At 49.3% G+C, this 22,196-nt stretch overlaps 2 protein-coding genes across 2 annotated transcripts in view; one reads left to right on the top strand and one right to left on the bottom strand.

The window, feature by feature from the left end:
• TNN (tenascin N) overlaps positions 1-5,186 on the top strand; it is a 52,222-nt gene extending 47,036 nt beyond the window's left edge. The window contains exons 19-20 of the mRNA XM_059146614.1: positions 1,557-1,720; positions 3,995-5,186. Of these exons, the coding sequence (XP_059002597.1) occupies positions 1,557-1,720; positions 3,995-4,135 (305 nt within the window). The 3' untranslated portion in view covers positions 4,136-5,186. The remainder of the gene's footprint in view (positions 1-1,556; positions 1,721-3,994) is intronic.
• Positions 5,187-12,708: 7,522 nt separating this feature from the next.
• Positions 12,709-22,196, bottom strand: part of KIAA0040 (KIAA0040 ortholog) — a 34,340-nt gene continuing 24,852 nt past the window's right edge. Inside the window, exon 2 of the mRNA XM_059145338.1 lies at positions 12,709-16,209. Coding sequence (XP_059001321.1) covers positions 15,774-16,076 — 303 coding nt within the window. The 5' untranslated portion in view covers positions 16,077-16,209 and the 3' untranslated portion in view covers positions 12,709-15,773. The remainder of the gene's footprint in view (positions 16,210-22,196) is intronic.

Here is a 22,196-nt window from a genome sequence, read left to right as displayed (position 1 = left end):
TCCTGGCGGGGATGGGGGAGGGTGTGGGGGGGTGTCCCTGAATAAATGAAGTTGCAGACTACATACAATCTGCAGGTCTCTGACGTCAACTTGCACTCCAGGGGCTTATGAAAACACGGACTGCAGATGGGCTCTACCTTCCTGGTTTCAGTTCTGTAGATCTGGGGTGGGCCTGAGAATGTGCATTTCTCGCCAGTTCAGGGGTGGTGGCTGCTGCGGGCTGGCTGTTGTTAGCATAACTACAGGTCCCTGCGGAAAGGAGGAAGCCGCCAAACTAAGAACCCTGGGCTTGGAATCTGAGGCCTGAGATTTGAGTCCTGACCTCCCCCCACAGCTCTTTGTGGACTGTGGGGCCTTGCCAAGTCCCCAGAACTGTGAGTCCGTTTCCTCCTGGGACTAAGAGCTGCTGCCCCACCTCGTAGGCTACCCTGAGGGGGTCAGAGGAGGGTACTTATGTAAAGAGAGTCCGTGGCTCAGAGACCTGATGAAAACCGAGTGTTACTGTAGGAACATGACTTGATTTAGCTTGGGATTGATACAGGCCCTTATCGCCTCTTATGAGCTGAATTAAAAAGCAGACTGATGAGAAGATGACAAGGATGGTGGGGAAATAGTAGAGAAACAAGTCAGATGATGTGAGTGAATTTCCAGACAGATGTCATGAAGCTCTAAACCGAGCCTATGCGCCAGGAAGTCTCCGGAAACTCAGGTGTGTGTGCGAGGAGTGCATGTGCGAGGAGCTGGTGTGTGAGCAGCGGGTGTGCGAGGATTGTTAAGGAGGCTGGTGCTTCCTCGGGTGTGGGGTCCAGCTGGCCTCTGAGGAATGGTTAGGATGTGGACCGAGGAGGGCAGAGGGATGCTGGGGGCAGAAGCATGGGGGCAGATCCATGGACTGCTCAAGGGGCGCGTGCCCATGGGGACAGCGGGCTCCCAGACTGGGAAGCTACAGCCGAGTTCCAGGCCTGCAGAGCCAGGGGGGAAGGAGCAGCTCCCTCCAGGTGGTGGGAAAGGGGACATTAAGTCTGAGGGTCTGAAAGTGTGTGTGTGTGCTTCAGGGAAGGCTGGGGAGGCTGTTGGGTTGAGGTAAGTGCAACCTGAGGAGCACAGGCTGGGGTGAGGGCATCTGTGAGTGATCTGCAGGAGGAAGGCCTTGACAAAGGGGTCTGTCCGATGTGGTTGGGGGTTCAAGTTCGGGTGCCTGGGAGGCTGGTTGAGCAACAACATGGAAGACAGGCGAGGGTTACCTTGCGGAAGGGGTATCAGGTGCTGTGAGGAGAGCCGATGGGTTTGGTTTTGGATGTTTGGTTACTTCACATGACTGCGGGGCCTCCAAGTGAGAATGTTTTTCAGGCTTTTGGAGAGACAGGTCAGTTAGGAGAATCTGTTTGTATCATGTTCTCCTCTTGGCTGTTTTGAGAGAGGAGTGATTCCCTGTGACGTACTGGCTGGATCCCTGGCATTTTCGTGCCCAAAGATTGTCCTGCTGAGTCCAGAACACGATCATCATCTCAGTGGCCAAACTTCGACGCTCACCTCTCATGTGTCCTCTCCCGCAGGGGATGCTCTGACTTACCACAATGGATGGAAGTTTACAACTTTCGACAGAGACAATGATATCGCCCTCAGCAACTGTGCCCTGACCCATCATGGTGGCTGGTGGTACAAGAACTGCCACTTGGCCAACCCCAACGGCAGATACGGGGAGACCAAACACAGTGAGGTAAGTGACAGAGGAACTTTTTTGTCCCATGCTCTGCTCAAAGCTTTCTGTTCCCAGGGACACTCTCCAGGCTGGTTTGGTCCTCTCCTTCTGATGCCTCCACTCAGGACAGGAGGGCTTCTTCTCCAGGCTTCATGGCCTTGAGGTCAAGGCTTTCCCTGCCCATCTACAGAAGCTCTTCCCCCACCCCACCGCATTCCCACCGGGGCTGCATGCTTACTTAGTAATAGGTGGGTGGGAACTCAGGCTGTCCGCTGCTGGGCAAAGACAGATAACGTGGATTATGCACGTCTCTATGTACTGGTTCACACATGGACACTGTTTTAGTAACAAAATACTGTAGGCTGGGTGACTTGAACAACATACATTTATTTCTGAGTTTTGGAGGCTACGAAGTCCAAGATCACGTTATCAGTAGATTCAGTTCCTGGGGAAAGCTCTCTGTCTTAAGGATGACGGCCTTTTCACTGTGTCTTCATATAGTGGAGAGAGAGCTCTGGTCTTTTTTCCTTTTCTTATAATGGTATTGAGCCCAGGGCACCTTCGTGGCTCAGTTGGTTGGGCGTCTGACTCTTGGTTTCAGCACGGGTTATATCTCAGAGTTGTGAGATTGAGCCCCGTGTGCACTCAGCATGGAATCTGCTTGATGTTCTCTCCCGCCCACCCCCGTGCTCTTCCTCCTGTTCATTCTCTCTCTTTCTCAGTAAATACATAAATAAAATCTTAAAAAAAAAAAAGGGCACTAATCCCATCTTGAGGCACCCACCCTCCCGAGTTCATCTAACTCAACATAACTAACTCAACTCATCTAACTTCAACATATGCATTGGGCATTGGGGCATTGGGGGTGGGACACAAGCATTCGGTTCATAACAGACACTTTGTAATTCTTTCTAGTTGTTTTCCCAGTGAAACCTGAGCTATTTTTCTCAAATCCTTTGATCACCAGGAAAATAAAGTCTTTTCCACTTTTGAGTAGACTCACCTCTGGATCCACTTCCTCCAAAGCCACTCAGAGTCTACTGAGAGTGTTATGCTAAACTCCATCTGAGCGTTCTCCACGGCTTCTCTCCCCTTCCTTGCTCTGAAAAGTTCCTCCCATTGATTTCTCAGACCTCTGTGAGCTGTGGGCATCCTCTTGACTCCTTGCCAGCTGTCAGACAGCTCCTGTCTGCTCCTTGAAAATGGCATCCTTGTTCCCGCTCCTCATGAATCCATCCCCTCCCCGAGCTCCTCCCCAGCTTGGGTTTCTGATTTCCCACCCTGGGTCCATTCTAGCTTTTAGGAATCCAGCTTTCCCCAGAAGTCACCTTGTGACTGGTATTACCGTAAATATTAGTGCATCTCAAGTCCGGGTACAGTTTGATTACTTTGGCCCCGGCGAGGCAGCAGGGACTCCCAATCCTTGTGCGAAGATTCTTCAAAGGGAAGAAGAGATTTTCCCCCAGGAAGGCTGAGGAGGGTGGGCCCATGAATCATGGTGGCAGCACGTGGGCTGACCCAGGGAAGCCTGTGATCAGAGATCAAATATTTGAAATGAGCAGCCAGCATGCCCTAAACCATCCCCGCATTTGCTAATAAAAGACATTCATCTGGTTAATGTGCTTTTCACAGTCTGCAAGGCATTTAAGCTTCTTGTTTATTATTTACCTCACAAATTAAAATACATAAAATTGGTCACTTGGGCTCTTTATTGGCCAGGTTGCAAGGTTATTAAGTGAATTAAATATTATTGCGCTCACCAGTCAAAAGACATAAAATGAAATTTAGTTTCCAGCAGGCTATTTGTTACCCCAGAGCTAGTATCTAAACAGTCTAAATTGAAAATTATTTTACACGATTGACCAATTAATATGTTTATTTTTGCCTTTAATTTTTGGAAGGAAAAGTGTGAGGCAAAGATAATGGGCGTGTTGCTGTCCAGGTTGGCCATGTATTGGCTTTGCTGCTGCCGTGGTCTCCCCCATTGCCCTGGGCTCACACCCCATCCTTCCAACTACTGGGGTGGGGTGGGGTTGGGGCGGGGTTGGGGCCTTCCAAGTCATTAGCCTGTCAGACCTCAGCTGCCCAGCAGAGGGCGCATGTCTCTAGTTTCAGCCCTACTTCTACAAGGACCCCAGTGACCACTTGTCTCACTTTTTCTCTCCCCTAAGCAGGGAGGGAGGGTTTTCCCGGGAAAGAGGCATTCCTTCCAGCATAACCCACCCCTCCTTCCTCCCAAGTTGCCTCTTCTTGATGCTGGCTTTGTTTTTTTCTTTTTTTTCTTTTTTGTAGGGGGTAAACTGGGAGCCATGGAAAGGACATGAATTCTCCATTCCTTATGTTGAGTTGAAAATCCGCCCTCATGGCTACAGTGGGGAGCAAGTCCTGGGCAGAAAGAAGCGGACACTAGGAGAAAATTCGAGAACGTTCTGATGGCCTATGGGAGCCGTCATCGCACGAGGCAAGACTGGCCTGGGATTGGGGCTGTGTAGGCTTGGGGCAGGTGGGTAGAAGTGACTGGTTCATGGACGTTCGGGGGATGCTCCTGGACTCTGGTTTCTCAGATGGCTGGATAACCTTCAGAACAAAGCACGTGACCAAGCTTCAGACCATACAAGTCACTTCCCTGTCACCTGCATTTTTGCCCTTCTATACTGGGGGCCTGAAAGTCAACCAGTGGTAACATATGGGAAAGACAACACCAGACTGCAAGGTTTTTCAGTCTATCTTCAGGAACAAATATATGGGATTAGTGGGGAAAAGGAAAAAAAAAATCAACTTGCACTTCACCAATTGGAAATCTCTGGAAATTGGCATATATCTATATCTATATCTATATCTATATCTATATCTGCTACTAGAAGCCTTTTTCTTGGAAAGAAGCACCAAGGAGGGGTTCTTTTTGATGACCAAGGGGCTAAAGTGGCCTGATGCTTGTTACCTCCCATCGTCACTGGGTTTTGAGAAAAAAGCTGTAAATCTTTCCCCATTTAAAAGATGCTAGTGTTAGGAGGAAGAAAAAAGGGACCACAAGGACCAACATGGATTCCTATCTAGCTAAGTTGTGACCAGCATCCAGCATGCTGGAAACCAAGCTTCTGTGTTACTGCTCTTCTCGAAGGCCCCCTTCCCACTTATTTGCATAATCACTTGCATAGATCTGCATATGTTGTGAATAAATTCTCACTCATTTCAACTTTAAATAATTGGACTCTTTTGATGATTGATTCCTCCCAAAGACTCTTCTGTGACTCCCTTTCATGTCCTCCGGTCCTCAGCCTCCCCTCCTTTCCCTGGCCCCCCACATGGTCAGACCCGTAGGTGTTCTGCAGCTTCTCTGAGACAGAGGCGTACTGTTTGAACGGGCACTTGGCCAGTTGGATCCTTTGGGCTTATTTTCCTGTGACTCTGGAAGGTTCTTCTGTAGCGAAGTCCATGATCATTATTAAAGTAACTTAAATTCCTACTTAAGAAAGAAAGAATAATAAACCACCTGATTTTTAAAAAATGTGCCTGTGTTATTGAACTCACATGTGTGCACTCAAATTCTAAATTTAACCTAAGTGCACGCAGAGGTACAGTTTGTGCATTACGGTGGAATTTGGTCGGCCTGTGGTTGCACACTTGGATGACAGCAAACAGTGGGGTTTGGAACCAGGAGAGGTGAGGAAGTGGGAAGAGAGGCACGTGCCCTAAAGCCCACAGCACCGTTCCAGGACCAGGAATCCTTTCCTGCCTGGGCTTCTCTAGGCTTTAACCTCTGGCTGAAGGCCAAGCCATACTCTCGAAATGGTTCACGTCGCTGCTGTAAGTTTTCAGCATCCTTCTGCAGCCTGTACCACAGTAACTGCTGGGTCTGGTGAGGATGGTCCAAACAAGAGGTCAAGAGGAGTTTGTGTCTGCCTGTTTTGTCCCAGGCAGCGTGCCCTGCCCTGGGGGGGATAGAGGTGCCATCGCAGAGGCGAGCGAGCCGAACAGTGTAGGTCCTGCCATTCAAGCCTTCAGTCACTACTCATTCCAGCAAATGCTGATGGGGCCCTATGAGGGGCCGGGGCCCTCTCCGAGTCCCAGTGCTAAAGAACTGCAGACAGTGTGCCATTCCTGTCCTTGTGCTTCAGTTCTGTCGGTGGAGACAGAGAAAACCAACACATAAATGTACCAGTCCAGAGAGCCTAGCTCTGGCAGAAAAATAAACTCAGATTAGGAGGTGGAGTTTGGCCTTGGAGCGGGGGACAGCGCAGGTCTCTCCAAGGAGGAGACGTTTGCCGAGACCTGCCACATTACTGGGGTCCTGATCCAGCTTTGTCGGGGCTGGGGCGGAACTGATTTCCTTGTCCTCTTGAAGGTCCCTCGGCCCGGCTTCCCAGTTCCGAGTCCTCATGTCCCCTGTAGGCCCAGGATGGTCCTCACTGTGATGGGTCGGGAGCTTGGCACTCGGCCTGGCAAAGGCAGGCTTTTTAGAAAAGAAGGGCTTCTTTGCAAAGTGGATCAAGGCCCAGAATGACTCAGGGCCGGTGGACATGTCCATGCGGTAGACATGCTTTCTGACTCCTGACATGCTTGCTAACCGTGCTGGGTCAAGCAAAGATCATGGGGTCCCTTCGTTAGGCCTTGGGCCTTGGTAGGTCTGAGCTGGGGTTCTGCCCTGTTGGAGGGTGCTCCTGGAGGAGCTCGTCTCTGTTTCGGAGCTGCCTGTGAGGCCAGCCGCCCACCCCTGCATTCACCTGCCACAGTGTTTTTCCACCGGGAGCCAATATAAGAACTGGTGGAAACGAGTAGAGTCTTGTTTCCTTTTGCCAGCAGGAGTCCTGCTGACTGAAGGGACTGGCAGAGAAAACAGCTGCTCTGTAAGCTTCTACATCACGGGGCAGAGAAGGAAGTCGAAAGAAGTTCATTTTTAAAGGGTATTTATCTGACTGAGGAGAACATTCCAGTCCTAAATATCTGTGCCGGATTCACTGTAAGGGGACCAGCTCTAGCAGCCCCATGCTGGGGTCACACACAGAGTGTAAGTCCTTGGGCTGGGAGTCTGGACAAACCTGCTTTTCAAAGGGGCACCTCAGAGTCTGATTATGAGCCCCCAGGGGTTTGAAGGTGCAGGGGCAATCCGTCCCCGTGAGGACAGACTGGAGAGAACAACAGCTGTCCCAGAAGGATGGGCTGCGAGTCAAGCAGGGGGCAGAGCAAGGTCAGAATCATTACAAGCAACTGCTGGAGTTTCTGAGCCATTCTCTGTTCCACGCAAGATACTACTGGCTGGTCAGGCCATCACGGACAGAGCCCAGGCCCTGCTTCTAGTAGCCTCGGATGCGGCGTGGACGGACAGCTGAGGGCACAAACCACGGCAGCAGGAGCACGTCGGGGGGATAGAGTCAGCAGGGGTGTGGACTGACCCTGCGAGCAAGTATCATGGACATGATGGTCAGCATTAGGTCTGGAAGAAGAGTCTGCTTTTGTCTGGGAGGCAGGGCACCTCGGGGGAAGGGAACGTGATGGCAGGGATGGGAAAGCGTGGAGGGTGGTGTGCAGGAGGGAGGGATGTGGTTTCTTGGTGGGATGAGGAGTGCTCGGTGGGAAGCCATGCCGGAGAGGTGGGCAGGGGCCTCTCTCTGCTCGCACCGTGCATCCGAATCGGCTCGGCTTTGGTATATGGAACCTGCTTCTCCTCCAGGGACTCTTCTCAAGGGGTCTCAGCTGAGCCCTGTGCCTCCAGGGTTTCCAAAACCATCATGCCACAGGCCCTGAGGACCTCTGCTGGGACGAACGAGCTGGGCAGCAGAGGGCATTCATGGGTGTTGAATGCTGCAGTCGTGCTGGTGGTCAGGACTGCTTTTTGGAAATCTCAGTCTGGTGGCAGGATGGAGAATGATTGAAGCTGCTCAAGGGAGTTTTGGGGAGAGGGTGGGGATGCCCAAGCAGGTTAAGTGCTCTTGCGGTAGACCATGGCTCTTGGGTCTGTGGCAGAAATGGTGGGAAAGGGGAGAAGGCACTGATTAAAGAGATTTTGAGGAGGTGGGATCAGCAGGAGTTGAGGGGCCTGGGTGGTAAAGGGAGCGCTCCTTTCACGGCGCTAGAGCTGGTGGTTTCTGACAGCAGGTCCTCTGGGAATCGGCCCCCGAGTTTATGTTTATCTCATGACATCACAAGCTCTGAGCTTTTCAACCGAGAATTCGTAGGGATTCGAGGATCATTAAAGCCAGAATACGCCGAATGAGCCAGGGAGAAACACTAAGAAGGACTCAAGGGATGGTGAGCACGGGAGGTCAGGAAGCACAAGCACCAGGTGTGGTGTGGGAAGAGAGGAGACGCGGAGGGGGAGACATGCGAACGGACCTACAGCCAGGCAGGAGGGAAAACAGGCACAAGCAATGAAAAGCTCTTGGCAAAACATAGTCGTTTGCTGGAGCAAGTCCAAATCATCCCAAATTTTTCCAAAATTTCCAAATCATTCCCTTAAGCTGTCCAGCAGGGCAGTGAAGAGGAACAGGAAGGAGTTTCTGCTCACAAAGGGCACACCCCCGAAGTAGACATGCTGTATCCACACAGGCCAGGAGATGGCAGTGTTGTCCCATTAGGAGCATCTCCCTTCAAGGCCACTTTCCAGTCCTCTATTAAGAGGCGTTCTGGGGGTCCTCACTTTTCTTCCTTCCTGAGTAACATGGTCTGGAGAATCAGCTTAGGGGTGACGGCCCAGCGTCCAGCCCATTCTTGGTGATGGTGCAGGTAGCGTTGCTGCTGGACTAATGCACAAATCAGGAAACTGGGAAATACCTTGAAGAGATTGGCTAGTGAAATCTGGACTCTAATCCCCGAGCAGAACTCCTGGGCTGGTGCTGAGACAGGAGATGGGTCCCCTGGCCTGATGAGAGGTGAAAGGGGCACCCTCGGAAGAGATTTTAGGCAGCTCCTAATGTATAAATGTATCCACTTCCCAAAGTCCTTCTGTTGGTTGTTTCTATGGGGAAAATGGGGAATGGGTAGAATCCCACTTCCAATGTTCTATAAGAAAGTTAGGTTCCCAGGTTAGCCCATACATGCCTGTTTATTCTTTTTTTTTTTTTAAATTTATTTGACAGACAGAGATGACAAGCAGGCAAAGAGGCAGTCGGGGGAATGGGGAGCAGGCTCCCCGCTGAGCAGAGAGCCCTATGTGGGGCTCGATCCCAGGACCCTGGGATCATGACCTGAGCCAAACATGCTTGTTTATTCTATAATGCCGATAAATTGCAGTGCACGTTTAATGACAGAAACAAAACGATGGTATCGCAGTATTGTAATTTAAATAAAGGAAGAAAGCAAAATGGGGGTGGCAATGGTTCTTTACTTGGGTAAGTGAAGCAAATTACGTTTAATTAGACCAGAGAAGGAGGCAGGTGAGGCTTGCTATGGACCACCTGAAGGACATCTGAGTACTCTGAAGGCTTATGGACCGAGCCCTTGAGTGATTCCAAAGTTTTCCAACTCAAAGGAGGTACGGCAAGCCAACGGGTCTTTGAGGAGCCCAAATCCGCAGACAAGCCTGGGTCACGGTGCCTGGCGTGTATGGAAGGGGCACTAGGATGGGATCCTGGAGACTTCGGTTCCCATTCCAGGTCTGGGCGAGTTGCCATCTTCTCTAGACCTCATGTTCTTCATTTATAAAACAGGAATGACCTCAGTCCCTGATGTTCTCCCTGTAAGAATCAAATAAGATCCTGAAAACACTCTTATGTAACACATAGCACCCTGGAATGGTAAGAGGGCTTCGATTTTAGTGCTTGTAACTGCAATCGAAACGTTTGGATCTTCTCTCTTCTTTGATAACAGTGTACCTCTAGCCAGCTCTAAGATGTATGTGCCACGGATAGCCCACAATGGGATCTTCACAGATCACAGATGGAAGGAAGAGAAAAGGCAGGGTGAGAAAGAATCAGGCACAGGTTCCTGGGAGATGATACGAATTGAGCAGTACAGGAGCTCTCCATGGCAGCGTGTCCCCAATAGTGTTCCTCGGGACCCTTGCCCCATCCAGGTCTGCTACAAAAATAGTTTTCATGGCCAAAAAAGCTGGGAAAACTCTGAGTTAAAAAGAGTTATGCTAGTTTCTTTACTATAGTACCCATTAGAACATTTGGTATGAGGTATGACAGATCATATGAGGCACCCACAGATCCCATGGGGTGAAGAGGGGAAGTCATGTAGTTATGTAGTATTTTGTAAATGTATTTGACCATAAGATTTTTTTTTTTTTTTGCTATTGTTTTCTGAGTAGATAATATTTCTCAAGGTGTGGTTCAGGGCTCACCGGCAATTACCCAGAGTGCTTGTTAGAAGAGCAGGTGGTCTGGACCCACTATAGACTTAGTAAATCTATCCAAAGGGCAGAGGGATGCAGAATCTGCACATGTAAGAAACACCCCAGTGATCCCTTTACTCCCCCCCCCCTCCCCGCCTCATCAATACATTATTTAGCATATGGTATGCACGAAGCTCCGTTCTAGTCATTGGAAATAAGGTGGTGAGTAAGAGAGTTACTTTTCAGGCCTCACAAAGGCTGCTTCTAATGAGGATGGGCTGGGAGGCGAGCACGGAGGGACAGGAACACACGGAGCCTAGCATGGTCTGGTTTTGCGATCCAGAAGACTTGCATGGTTAGGGACATTTTCCTGAGGCAATGATGAACACTAGAAATACCTCACTAAAAATGTGTAAGGACAATTAAAACTCAGGGTTATGAAAATCCCTCATCTGTCAGGGGAGCATGGCAGTCTTGATCCTGATGGATCTGTGAGCATCCCATAAAACCCGGAAGTCTTTAGCCCATTTAGTTTGAAGCCCAGCAGTGGAGCTGGAAGGATGTTCTAAGGGAAACGCCACAGGAAGTGGAAAATGTTGACCCGAAGTATTTCTCAATCTGGCCACAGGGGGCACTGTCACACAGGGTGGCTTGGTTGCTTGCAGAAGGGGCCGAGACCAGGGTGAGTGGGTACCTTACCCATGACATATTGCAAACTGGGAGTCTCTGTATTACTGTACACTGTGCAATGTGTGGTGAAATTAGGGACCCTATCACTCCAAGAGGAGTAGAAAAACGCCCCTATCTCCTTTGATCTGTCTGTATCATTTGACTCTAGGGACTCCCTTTTTTCTTAAAAGTTTCTTCTCCTTTGGCTTCAAGGATACAACTCTCTCATTATCTTCCTTCTACCCTTAATTACAACCACTGACGTTTACAGAGCTCTGTGTCGAACGCTTTATACGCTTTATCTTATTTGCTGCTTTGTCCCTGTCCCTTTGAGAGAGGACTATCATTAACTCTGAATTTAAAGAGATTAAGTCATGGCCTAAATTCCATAACCAGGGGACGGTGGAGTCAGCATCAGATTCAGGACACCCTTAGTCCTGAGTCCTAGCCTAATGTGGAAGCAGTGACCACATTGGGCTATAATGGTCTATTAGCTTGTCTGTCTCCCCACCTGGGCTGTGAGCCTCTCCAGAAACACTCTGTGTTGCTGCCATCTGCTAAAGAATCCAAAATGCTAACAGAGTAAGTCATCTCAAAGAGGGAGTTAGATACACGCATGCATGGCCATTCCCCAATGAAGGATCACAGGTTTCTGAAAATATCCCTTTGAACCCATGATGGGGACAGACAGCTATATTGAAGGAACTCTTTTTCCTTAGTCAATGTAATCCTGTGACTTTGAATTTGGGGAGAAATACTAAAATCAAAGGACAAGGGGCCAGTGCAGAGGTTCTGGTGAGTTGAGAATGCTCAAAGCCTTGTCCAGATCCACACGCCCAATGCTGTGGGCAGGGCTAAGCCTGGGCGGGTGGGGCAGGTGGCCTTTAGCCCTGGTGTCCCCTCAGGTGTGTAGCAGCTGCTTCCTGCTGGTTTCTGGACAACGGTCTCTGCTCTGTACTGGAAAGTTTGGAAGTCCTGGAGGAAAGAACAGAGGGCTGGACGAAGACTCTCCTTGGGCTGCCGTGAGTGTGTGGCAATGAGGAAGGGAGCCCAGGAATCAACTACCTCTACGGAAATGTCAGCCTGCCCAGGGGGAAAGAAAGCAAGGGGGAGCCGGTGCCGTAGGCCCATCTTCCTAGACCCTTCGTTGAAATGCAGTAAACAGAGTTTTACCAGCCTGTTTGACTCTGCCACCCTCGTCCCCACCAAGCAATCAGCAGCTGGCAGCCGCACATAGCCATTGAGTGCTTGAACTGTGGTGGTTATAACTCACCTACTAGACGGTTAATTTAATTTAATTTTAATTAATTTAAATAACTACCGTATTGGACAGTGGCAAATGCTACCATATTGGACAGTGTAGATAGAGGACATTCCCATCTTCTCTACTTCTACTGGACAGCACTGGTCTGGAGGGCTTCTGCTTAATGGCTGGCTTGGTATCATTGAGGGAGGACTCTGGAGCATTCCGTTTCACCACCCGTGCAAAGGAGTGGTCTACTTGAAAATGAAATGGGTGTTTATACATAGGTGTGTGTGTGTCTTCCTGGCTGGTTGGCTAGCTATGTGTGTGTGTGTGTGTGTACCTATCTAAGTACCTATGAACATATGTATGTATCTATGTCTCTATCTGTGTGTCTACTTCAGCATGTACTAGCTCCTCAGCAGCTACAATAGACACTTTGGAGCTCTCCCCTTCCCAACACTGGGTTTAACTTAGAGGTTGATTTTTTACTTAGTTTTTGCTATTTTCCTCTCCCTCCTTTAAGAAGACATTGATTGACCTCATTGAAGGGAATGCTAAGAGTTGCCAGGCAGCATCAGTGTTTTTCCCACAGTTGGCACCTCTCAGGTGCCTGGTCTCCAATTGTCTGCCCTGCAGGCAGTGGGGTGAGAGCCTAGTCCTGGTCCTTTGTCCTTTGTCAGGAATCCTGGGACAGCAGGGTCTTCTGTGTCCTAGTGGGAGTCGCTGCCTCTGTCATTTCGGAGTGATGTCTGGGAGAGGGCAGTTTCTGATGTCAAGAAAGTAACTGATGCCAACGGTAAGGATGCCAGGCATAGCTTTTTATTTTCAAAGTCTTTTATTTAAATAAATTTTTCTTTTGCATGTGTTTGAATTTTCCAGAAAAAAATAAAATACTGACAAATACTATACAGCTTGGACCATTTATACTCTTCTTGAAAAGGTGACTACCCTTTTCCTACATTTTCCCCTCCCCCCCGTCCCTTCCCCCCAAGAAATAAAAAAGCAAATACATTGAGCAGTGGGGGAGAAGACCACCTCTGATGGTGGTGGCCAAGTTTGACTGGAGCTGTTCCGATCCCCGAGCCCGTGGTGGTTTAGGAAGCCTCTTCTTTATCATGCTTTTTGCCTCCATTAGCTTAAAGTCTCCGAGATGGGCCAAGCAGGCTCTGGTCCCAAGGTGCCCCTGGCTGCCAGTGGCAGCTCTGGGGAAGAGGCTCGGGAGAAGGAGTAAATGTGAGGAGGAATAAAGAAAGGGCTGGACCTGGGATGGGGGTGCTGGGAGAAGCAGGAATGAGAGAAGAAGAAAACACAGGAGAGAAAGACGAAGATGGGCGGGAAGAATGGGGAATGGCTCCGATGACTGGCTTCGGTTCCTTGCATGGACCCATGCATTCAAAAGAAGTTTGGGGGCCTAGGGTACCCCGGCATTGTTGGAGGGTCCCTGGTGGAGGTTGTCAGGAGAGGCTGGGGAGGAGAAAACCTAAGCCTCGTTCAGCAGCATCTGGGTCTCCTGAGTCCGAGGCTATGGAAGCAACAGAGGACGGTTTCTGGGTGTTTCGTGCCTGGAGGTAGTTCAAATCCATTTGATTAGGAAACAGCAGGGCACTGCACCTGGAGACAGAGGCCTTGTCATGGCAATGACAACCGACTGCCGTCTTAATTCAAACTAGCAGCTAGTTGCCATGGCAACCATGTTCCTTGTGTGGTCCTCCCATCGGAGCGATCCTCTCTCCTAGATCACATCTGACACACAGCCTTGGCCATCAGTGCTGCATCTCCCCCAACTCATCCATCTTATGGGGCTTGAGAGTTGGAGGCAGGAAGGGCAGCTGCTCCCAGTGGGCAGTGGCCGGCATGGGGAGGCACAGACATTTGGTGAGGGATGATGGGAAGGGGACAGCTAGATGCTCTCTGACAGGCTGCCCATGTACAAGGGGACAGAGAAGTAGAGAGTGCTTCTTTCTCTGCTCAAAGGGGTTAAGAAGTCAGGGCATTTGGGACCCCTTGGTGCTGGAAGGTGGATGTGACTGGTTCTAAAACACATGAGGGCCAGAATTATGACTCACAGGGTCGCTTGTTAGAAGACCTTGGTGCAACGGTCACCACCAGACACCTGCCCTCTTCTGGCCTGGAGTCTATCTGGAGGGCACGTGAGCACCGGGGAGCCCCAGGGAGCCTAAGAGCACACATTTGTCCACGAACCCAATCTTGCAGAACAGCTATCGAAGTTTAGCTAACATTGTTCATTAAATTGCAATTTTACTGTCACCCAGAACAGCCTTCGTGGGGAAATATTTCAAGAGAGCTACCCAGCAGATTTGCAAGTGACCTTTCAGAGCACAACCTGCTCCCAATTTGGAAAGTCTCTGTCTTTGTAATATGGGCACAGTACAATCAAAATACCAACCAGTTTGTCCTATGAGTGAATTAACTCGGCCTCCCAACCTTAGCCTGCTACTCCCTGTGGACCTCGTCTACCTGTCATCATGGGGCTCAGGGCACCCACGTCAACCTGGCTGTTGGTTCTGTAGGCGGCCTCTGGGGAGCATTCAATGCCCACCTCCTGTTTTTTGCAGCAATTAGTGGGCTCAGAAAAGAAGGTCACTTGGGGGAATCGGTAAGGCATTATGCGTTTACCCTTAACATCATTGCATATCCAACAGCAACCACAGACAGTTCTAAGTACCTACTGTGTGCAAGGCACGTGCCTGAGCTTCGAGATAAATAAGCATAAACCTTTACACAGCTTCATTCTACCTTCAGTGACACTCTGTAACTTCCGTATCCCTTCGGCAGCACACCACGCATCCATTACAACCTTACAAACATGATTGCAGTGTGCCTTCTGGGAGACTGCACCAGAAATTGTCTTAATTTCTTCCCTGCTTTGGTTACACAGGAGATCCCTAACTCAGGTGGAGCATTCCTTCCCCATCTGTAAAAAAGACACTGCCCCGGTCCACCGCTGGAGTTCACTGAAGTGGATGGAGTATGCCTGGTTTCCAGAGCATTCTAGAAGTCACTACCAAGAGCTGTTTGTTGGTGCTTGGAGAAGGGTAGCTTGCTGAGTGGTTCTGGGGGTAGCATCTCAAAGAGAGGTCTTAGACAACATCAGATGCCCAACAAGGAAATGGGAACCTTGTCATGGGTTGCAAGATGGAGCTTTCAATGAATTTAGATCCTTCTCATTTTGAACTTTGCCTCCCAGATGGGAAACATGGGAACTGGGCGTGTCTGTATCAATATACAGGGATGGGAGCTGTACCAGGTTGCTGGAATGTCCGAAGATAGGGATTTCCAGTAAAAGGTTATGTAGGGACAAGAACAGGAAAGCACATAGCTTTGACCTGAGTGATAGATGGGTAGGCAGTGCAGAGGTACCTTCCTGGTTATATAATTGTGCACGTGTGCTAGAATCTGGCTGGGCCTTCCCATGAGACATTTCTGGGAGAGCAGATAATGTACTTGCACCAAGTAGATATTCAATGACCATTTGATGAACAGAATACATTAGCCCAGGTACCCGTTGCCGGAATGTGCGTGCATGTGTGTATGTGTGTGCATGTGTGCGCATTTCAGAGACACGTCAAAATGTCTGGACATTCTTTGTGCTTTAGCATCTCGAGCTTGCTGGAGACAGGTGGAAGGCATGCCTGAGTCGGTGGCAACGAGCATTACTATTAGACACATAGCTGCCTTGACAGTACACAAGGATTGTCTGGAGTTCTTTCCGGGCTGTCCTCCGTGGGGGCACTCAGCCTCAGCTTTGTCCCTTGGTTAGTTCCTCTGTGGACATGAGCGCCTCACATCAGGGCTCTCTAGCCTGTAGTAGTTAGCAGGTGGCTTGGTTCCCGAGGGGGACGTCTCTGCTTCCTGCCTAACTAGACAGGCAGTGATGGCCTCTTTTCCATCTGGAGAAGCTTGGGCTGTGCAGAGATCCAGAGGTCTTCTTCAGCCTTCTTCTTCTTCTTCTTCCTCTTTTTCCCCTTGTTTCCGTCTGGCTGTAGGCCATTCTTGCCTGACCGGCTCCAGCAGCAATGACAACAGATGAAGAGGAATGTGATGACCACTAGCAGTGGCAGCCCCAGAAGGATGCCCAGGCAGATGGTGTTGAAGAGGCCCTCTTGGTGTTTGGTCAAAATGGTGTCCCAAATGATGTTGAAGAAGGAGCTGATTTTCTCCATGGTGCTTGGCTAGACTGGGGCCAGCAGAAGCTCTCAGCTCCCTAGCAAGTCCTGGGCTCAAGAGGAGACAGCCTTGTCCACTTGTCACTTATTCCTCTTCCAGCTTTGGGTTTGGGCATACCAACATCAGCAGCTGAAGAGAGCAAAACACATAATTCAGGAGAAATGCAGCGGGAATGGTCTATGATTTTTAACAACATCATATTTTTTGGGCATAGGAGAAGGGAGGGACTTGGAGATTTCCAGAGTTCACGGAAGTGGTGTTGAAACCCAATAAACAAAATAAATGCATGCATTTAACTACTAACTAATTCATATACACACTATACAGGACTTAGTGTACAAGAACTAGTAGTTTACCAGGCCTGGCACATGGTGGGTGCTCAGCATTTGTTGGATAAATGAACCACGTGCAGAGTCCGTGTTCTGGGCAGGGGTCAGTGCCTCTCCCAGAGCAGTTCTCACCTCCTCTCCCTGCAGCTCACCGGATAGGTGCTGAACACACACTCCTCACAGCTGCATGTGACTTCCTCTGAATACAACTTGCCGTTTTCAATAGTTACTAAAGCTTAAGCACAAGGGGAAATGTCTAAATCTTGCTGCCTGTCATAAGGGGCTTGGACCTCCCCCAGGCCAAGAGGCCAGTGGTCCTTGTCCTGTCTCACCCCTGCCTTCATGCTCTCTTCTCTGTTCCGTCTCCTCCCTCCTTACATCCCACTCCTGTGCCCAAGGAGGACTCGCTGAGCTTTGCAGTGGGAGACCCTTCGCTGGTTCTCTCTGTTTCTATCTTCTTCTCTCTCATCACACTCATGTCTGCTTTCTGTCCCTCAACCAAACATTCCCCAGTCTCCTTCTCTGCCTGGTCCTGTTCTTTGCGATGGATAGGGAGTTTTATGGGCTGTTCAGCTATGGTGTTTGGAAACTGGGATGGGGTCCCAGCTGCCCTCCTGAGCTCAACTTACAGCTGTTCTGGTTGCTTGTACAGAGGGACCCTTCTTCTACTGGTACCCCTGTCACCTCTCTAGATCTATCTCAGGCCTCAGCTCTCGAGCAAGAGGTCTTAAAGGCTCCTTTGCTTCTGGAATCCACAGGTTCCCACGTCTAAAGACTTGGGAGGGCAGCATGTTTCAAGGAAATCCATGACACCTTCTGGTACAGACATGGCCTGGCACCCAAAGATCAAAGATTCATCAATTTTCAGGCTGGAGACCGTACGGATCATCCCAACCAAAACTCTCACTTAAAGATTAAGAATCTGAGGCCCAGTGTGGGGGAGACGACATGTCTCAGGCCACAGAGAGATGCAATGAACACCCAGAGTTCGGGACGATGATATTACTTTATATTTGTATTTTAATTGATACTTTTCCAATCATTTCCATATGATTTATATTTTTAAAGAGCGCAACAGGATGGTGCATTGTCTATGGAGATAAGGGCTGGGGGACCTGGGTTCACAGTCAGCATGAAGTCCAGGCTTCCTTCTGTTGTGTTGCACTGGGACACAGATGAGTAGCCCCTCTTGGGTACGGGGTTATCCTTGGGGGTTGTCCTCAGATGTCTGATTCCTTGGATAGCACTCTATATGTGTCCCATGTACCCGTCTGTTCTTCCAAAGTCCATCTGAACTCAGTCCTAGTCTGCTGGCATGTGGACTCACACCCTTAGGACGTTATTTATACAAATTATTCAGTTGTATACATTGGCACCTACTCCCGTGCCATCTGGTCCGTGAAAAAGAAGTAGCGCCATGGGATGGCCCTGAGATGCCTGTCACCGTTCTAGGCACTTCCCACCAACTGACTCCATTCATTTCATCACAACCTAATGAAGCAGGTACGGTTATTTCCCTCATCTTATAGGTGAGCCCGCAAGGTACAGGTCACACGGCGAGTGCCTGGCAGAGCTGACCTTATAGATTCCGGAAAACTTGATTCCAGGTCCCCGAGGGGTGAGCCTCTCACAGGAGTTGCTCTGAGCCGCCTACTCCTTTGTGTGGAATTAACCCGTTTTGGCAAGTAGCCCAGGATTCAGAGACTCTTACGATGTGTGGCCCTGGATTGACTTCGATGTTTATCCCAGTGCATTGTGGAAAAAGGCCGCAGAGTGATTTACTTGCATTGTTACCTACTTCGCAAAGGCACGAAGAGACGCACAATAAACATCCAGGCCTGCTCAAGTGGAGGTTTATAGGAAGCCTCTGATTGCTTGAACTTAAACTCAACATGCGACAAAGAAGAGCGTTTTGAGAAGTCACATCCCTTTGCCCAAGGCTCTGCCGAGCCCCTTGAAGGCCCTGGGAACATCACAGGCCACGGATCTGCCCACACACCTTCAAGCCCACAGCCTCTTTGTTGAGAAAACACCCTTGGACATCCTCAAACCCGCCATCAAGGCCACTCCGCTGCCTCGCTCTTTCCCACCCACTCGTCTCTCTGGCTTTTCCTTCTTGCTTTGCCGTCACCTTAGCTTTTACTCCAGTCCTTGTTTGGCCCCAGAGTTTTCTGGCCCATCTGGAGGGATGGCCCTGCCCTGTTGAGGGAATGCTCTGGGTACTTCTCCCTAATTTAATCTGCACGTATACGTTCCTGGGACCAAAGTCTCCTTGGACTGCATTTCTATGACTCCAATTAGACACTACCACCACCACATTCATGGACAAACTCTTCTTGCCAGATACACACCGGTCCCTGCAGTGAGAAGACACGTATCAGGGGCCCACTTTTGGGTCTGGCCAGGGAGAGAGAGGAAAGGTTTTGAGCCCTTGGAGAATATCAAGGCAGTTTTCATGAAGGCAAAGCCATCTGAAGAGGACCTGGGAAGAGGAGAACCTTGGCAGAGAAACATGGGTAAAAGAATGGGTACAGATTCTAGGCAGAGAAACTTCTAGAACATGGCAGGAGAGGAGGGTGCCTTGTGAGCCTGGGGCTCAGGGTGGGAAAGAGGAGGACTGTAGGCTGTGGCCAGAGTAGAGAGGGCCTCCATAGGATGTGTGTTTATCTGGGGGCTTTGTAATAGGAGGATGCCCTTCAAGAAGAGAGAACAGGGGTGAGAACAGCTCTGGAAAATGTAGTAAGAGAGCTCTTCATGCATTAACTAACAGTTATTAAGCACCTAACATGTGCCACGCCCTGTGTCAGTTGTTAGGATTCAGTGATGAGAGATGAGGACATAGAGCCTCTTCCAGGAGAGTTATTACTATTGAGGGATCATTCTGTAAAAGACAAATATACTAAGCAAATTTCAACTCCGGTTGCTTAGTTGGCCGAAATAGAAGCATGCATTTGAATTACGTGTTTGACTCAGTGTCCCAGGTCCTCCTACCCCTCCCAACCTTTGTCTCAAACTCGTCTATCCCATGGCACCCCAAAATAGCCTTTGAGTAAATAGATTTCTTTTCAAGCGAAAGCTAAGTCGATAATTCACTTTTGGATTCCTGAAGGTACTCATCTGAGTCTACTCTCCATATAGCCAAGGAGAGCATTCATTAACATCTGGGAGCCCAGTCTGGGGAAAATTCAATTAGGAAGGTATTCTTTATATTTTTTTAATCTAAGAATTCTCTTTCAGGCCCCCCAGGTTACTCGCTGAGCTCTGCTAATCTATACCGTTTCATTAGTATTTATGAGTCTCGCATTGTGAGCATTTCCAGGAAACAATCAAATATCTCCTTGGTGGTATGAATTAAAAGTTAGAACTTCCACAGACTGCTTTGCAAAAGGAGCCACACTTTGGGTCTTGGGAATGCTCTCTGGGAGACCCCATCGCTTTGCTGGATCTCAAGTATTGCTGACACTGTTTGAAAGATAATTAGTCTCTTCCTCCAAAACCAAAAATAGGAGCCAACCAAATTGATTGGTTCGTCGTTGTTATTGGGGGCAGGTGGGAGGAGAGAGGGGAGGAGGAACATTATGTTCATTTTCTGTATAACCAGAAATGACTTATCTTTACATCCTCTGTAGTATCTCTCTGGGAAGAAAGTCATTCATTCTTTCTTTCTTCCAAGAGGCTTCAGTCTGTCTGTGTGTAAGGTGTTGATTGGTCATAATGATCCCAGAGCTAGAAGACCTGGGTTTGAGCCTTGAGCCGATCTGTGTAACCTTGGTGAGTTACCGAACCTCAGCTCCGAAATGAAGTTAATGAGTTCCTCTTAATGATGCTGTGAGGATTAAAAGAGCTCAATATAGTTAATGCATTTTGTAAAGTGTAAAATACTATAAAACAATCGAAGAAACAGTGGGTTATCTCCAGATGACAATGGACTAATTCTAGCCTTGAGCTTTCTTTTCCCCCTCCCTTACCTCCAAGGCCAGTCCTCACCACCAAAGAATCATGGGCCCCCAGCCCACTTAAATGAAAAGAACTTCACGGGTAACCTTGCTGCTTATGGCTGGTCTGAGGGTCTGTGGCTGTAATTCTAGACTCTGCGTGAAGGGACATGAGAACAGCCTAGGGGAATGAGTAAGCAGTTTGGCCTGGAGCAGAGTCACAGGAAAGAAATGAAAAGGAAATTCTAAGCAGGACAGGTGTCTGGTCAGTCCTTCCTTCAGTGACTCCTTATGGAGCACCTCTGAGAGGCTGGGAACCGTGCCAGGTCCTGCGTATCCAGGAACAAGCAGACAGGGTCCCAGTCCTTTTCGGTGCTTCAAGTCTAGTGTGGGAAGAAGACTCATCAGAGAATCCCACAGACACGTGCTAAAGTATAATATGGAAAGCGTGACCAGAGGAGAAGCCCGTGATGTTACTGAGTGATGGAGTAATGCCCACCACGGCGGTATGGGCTCTGAGTGGGGACGGTCTCACTGAGATCTGAATTACAAAAACGTGGTCAGTACAAAGACAAAGACATGGTCAGGGTGTCTGAGAAGTCTCAAAACACAGAATAAACATATCTAAAGCATTTTCAGGCAACATGCTAGGTATGCTAGGTTTTTCTTCAGTGCTCACCTTTTCAGTGAATTGCCTCTAAAGCAGAAACAATGCGTTCAGTGGTTAATACGTTATGAAGTGTCCCCCCAAATTCTAGAAACACAGGGAAATAAGTGTTTTGTGCCTTTTCTCAGATGAACGGTGGGACCCACTGCTGCTTCTGAAAAGGATGTGGAGGACAGTGTGGCTGAACGCAGCGGCAGGGAATGGGGGTGACGGGGGTGACGTGAGGCCCCCGGGGCAGGCGGCCCCACCCCCACAGGGCTTGTAAGCCATGTTAGTGGCTGGTGTGTCCTGTAGGAGCCATAGGGCTTCAGCAACGAGGGGACAGAATGGATCCGTGTTCTGTAAGGAAGAGTGTCATGGAGGTGAGGGAGGTCAGGTTGGTGGGGCTGAGAGTGGGAGGCGGGCTTGCATTATTCATGGAAAATGAAAAATGCCAGCAGGGATGAGGGTGGGCATGGAGGGTGGGACAAGTGGCCTGACTCGGGTTCTCCAGCAGGTGTGGTGGGCGAGCTCTGGGGCAGAGGGCCGTGAGGACATGTCCCTGGCTGTGCTCCCCTCTTCCTCCTCCAACCCTGGTCCCCGGGTCTCCAAGTCTGGCATATTTTATTTTTCCTAGGATAAGAATCTCATCAGCCTCTACCTGACTTCCTGCCATTTCTCCTGGAGGTTCAGAATATCTTGTTCAGCCCCAGGCTTCTCCAACCCCGTCTGCCCAAACCCTGCCCCTGCGGTCCTTGGAAAATCCCAGCGGTGACAATAAGGCCAGGTACTTCAGAAACCAGGGCGCTCTGGAAGTGGGGGCACAGAGAGGACTCTCATTCAGCAGTCATTAACTCTGCCATTCTGGATATATATTTTCTTGACTGTTCTCAGCTTGCTAACCTGCCATGCTCAGATGCCTCTAATAGATGTAAGTACTGTTTTGTACAAAAATGGTCAGATCACAGCAATAATCTGCTTGTGGAGAACTGTGTTTACAACTTAAATGTGGTTCCAGGCATGAGGAAATAGATACCTGTATTTTCCCTGGTGTAATTAATTGTTTCAAGTAACTAGTTCCAATGCAAAGTTGGAAGCTCTCTCCCCCTCCAGTGTATACATTTATGGTGTGTAACTAGATATTGAGGATTAGAGGAAAATAGATAGGTTTACCCCTCTGAATCAATGTTATAATTATGGTTGCAA

Source organism: Mustela lutreola, chromosome 14 (assembly GCF_030435805.1).
Source record: "Mustela lutreola isolate mMusLut2 chromosome 14, mMusLut2.pri, whole genome shotgun sequence".
NCBI classification, from domain to species: domain Eukaryota; kingdom Metazoa; phylum Chordata; class Mammalia; order Carnivora; family Mustelidae; genus Mustela; species Mustela lutreola.
This window is presented reverse-complemented; position numbering and strand designations above follow the sequence as displayed.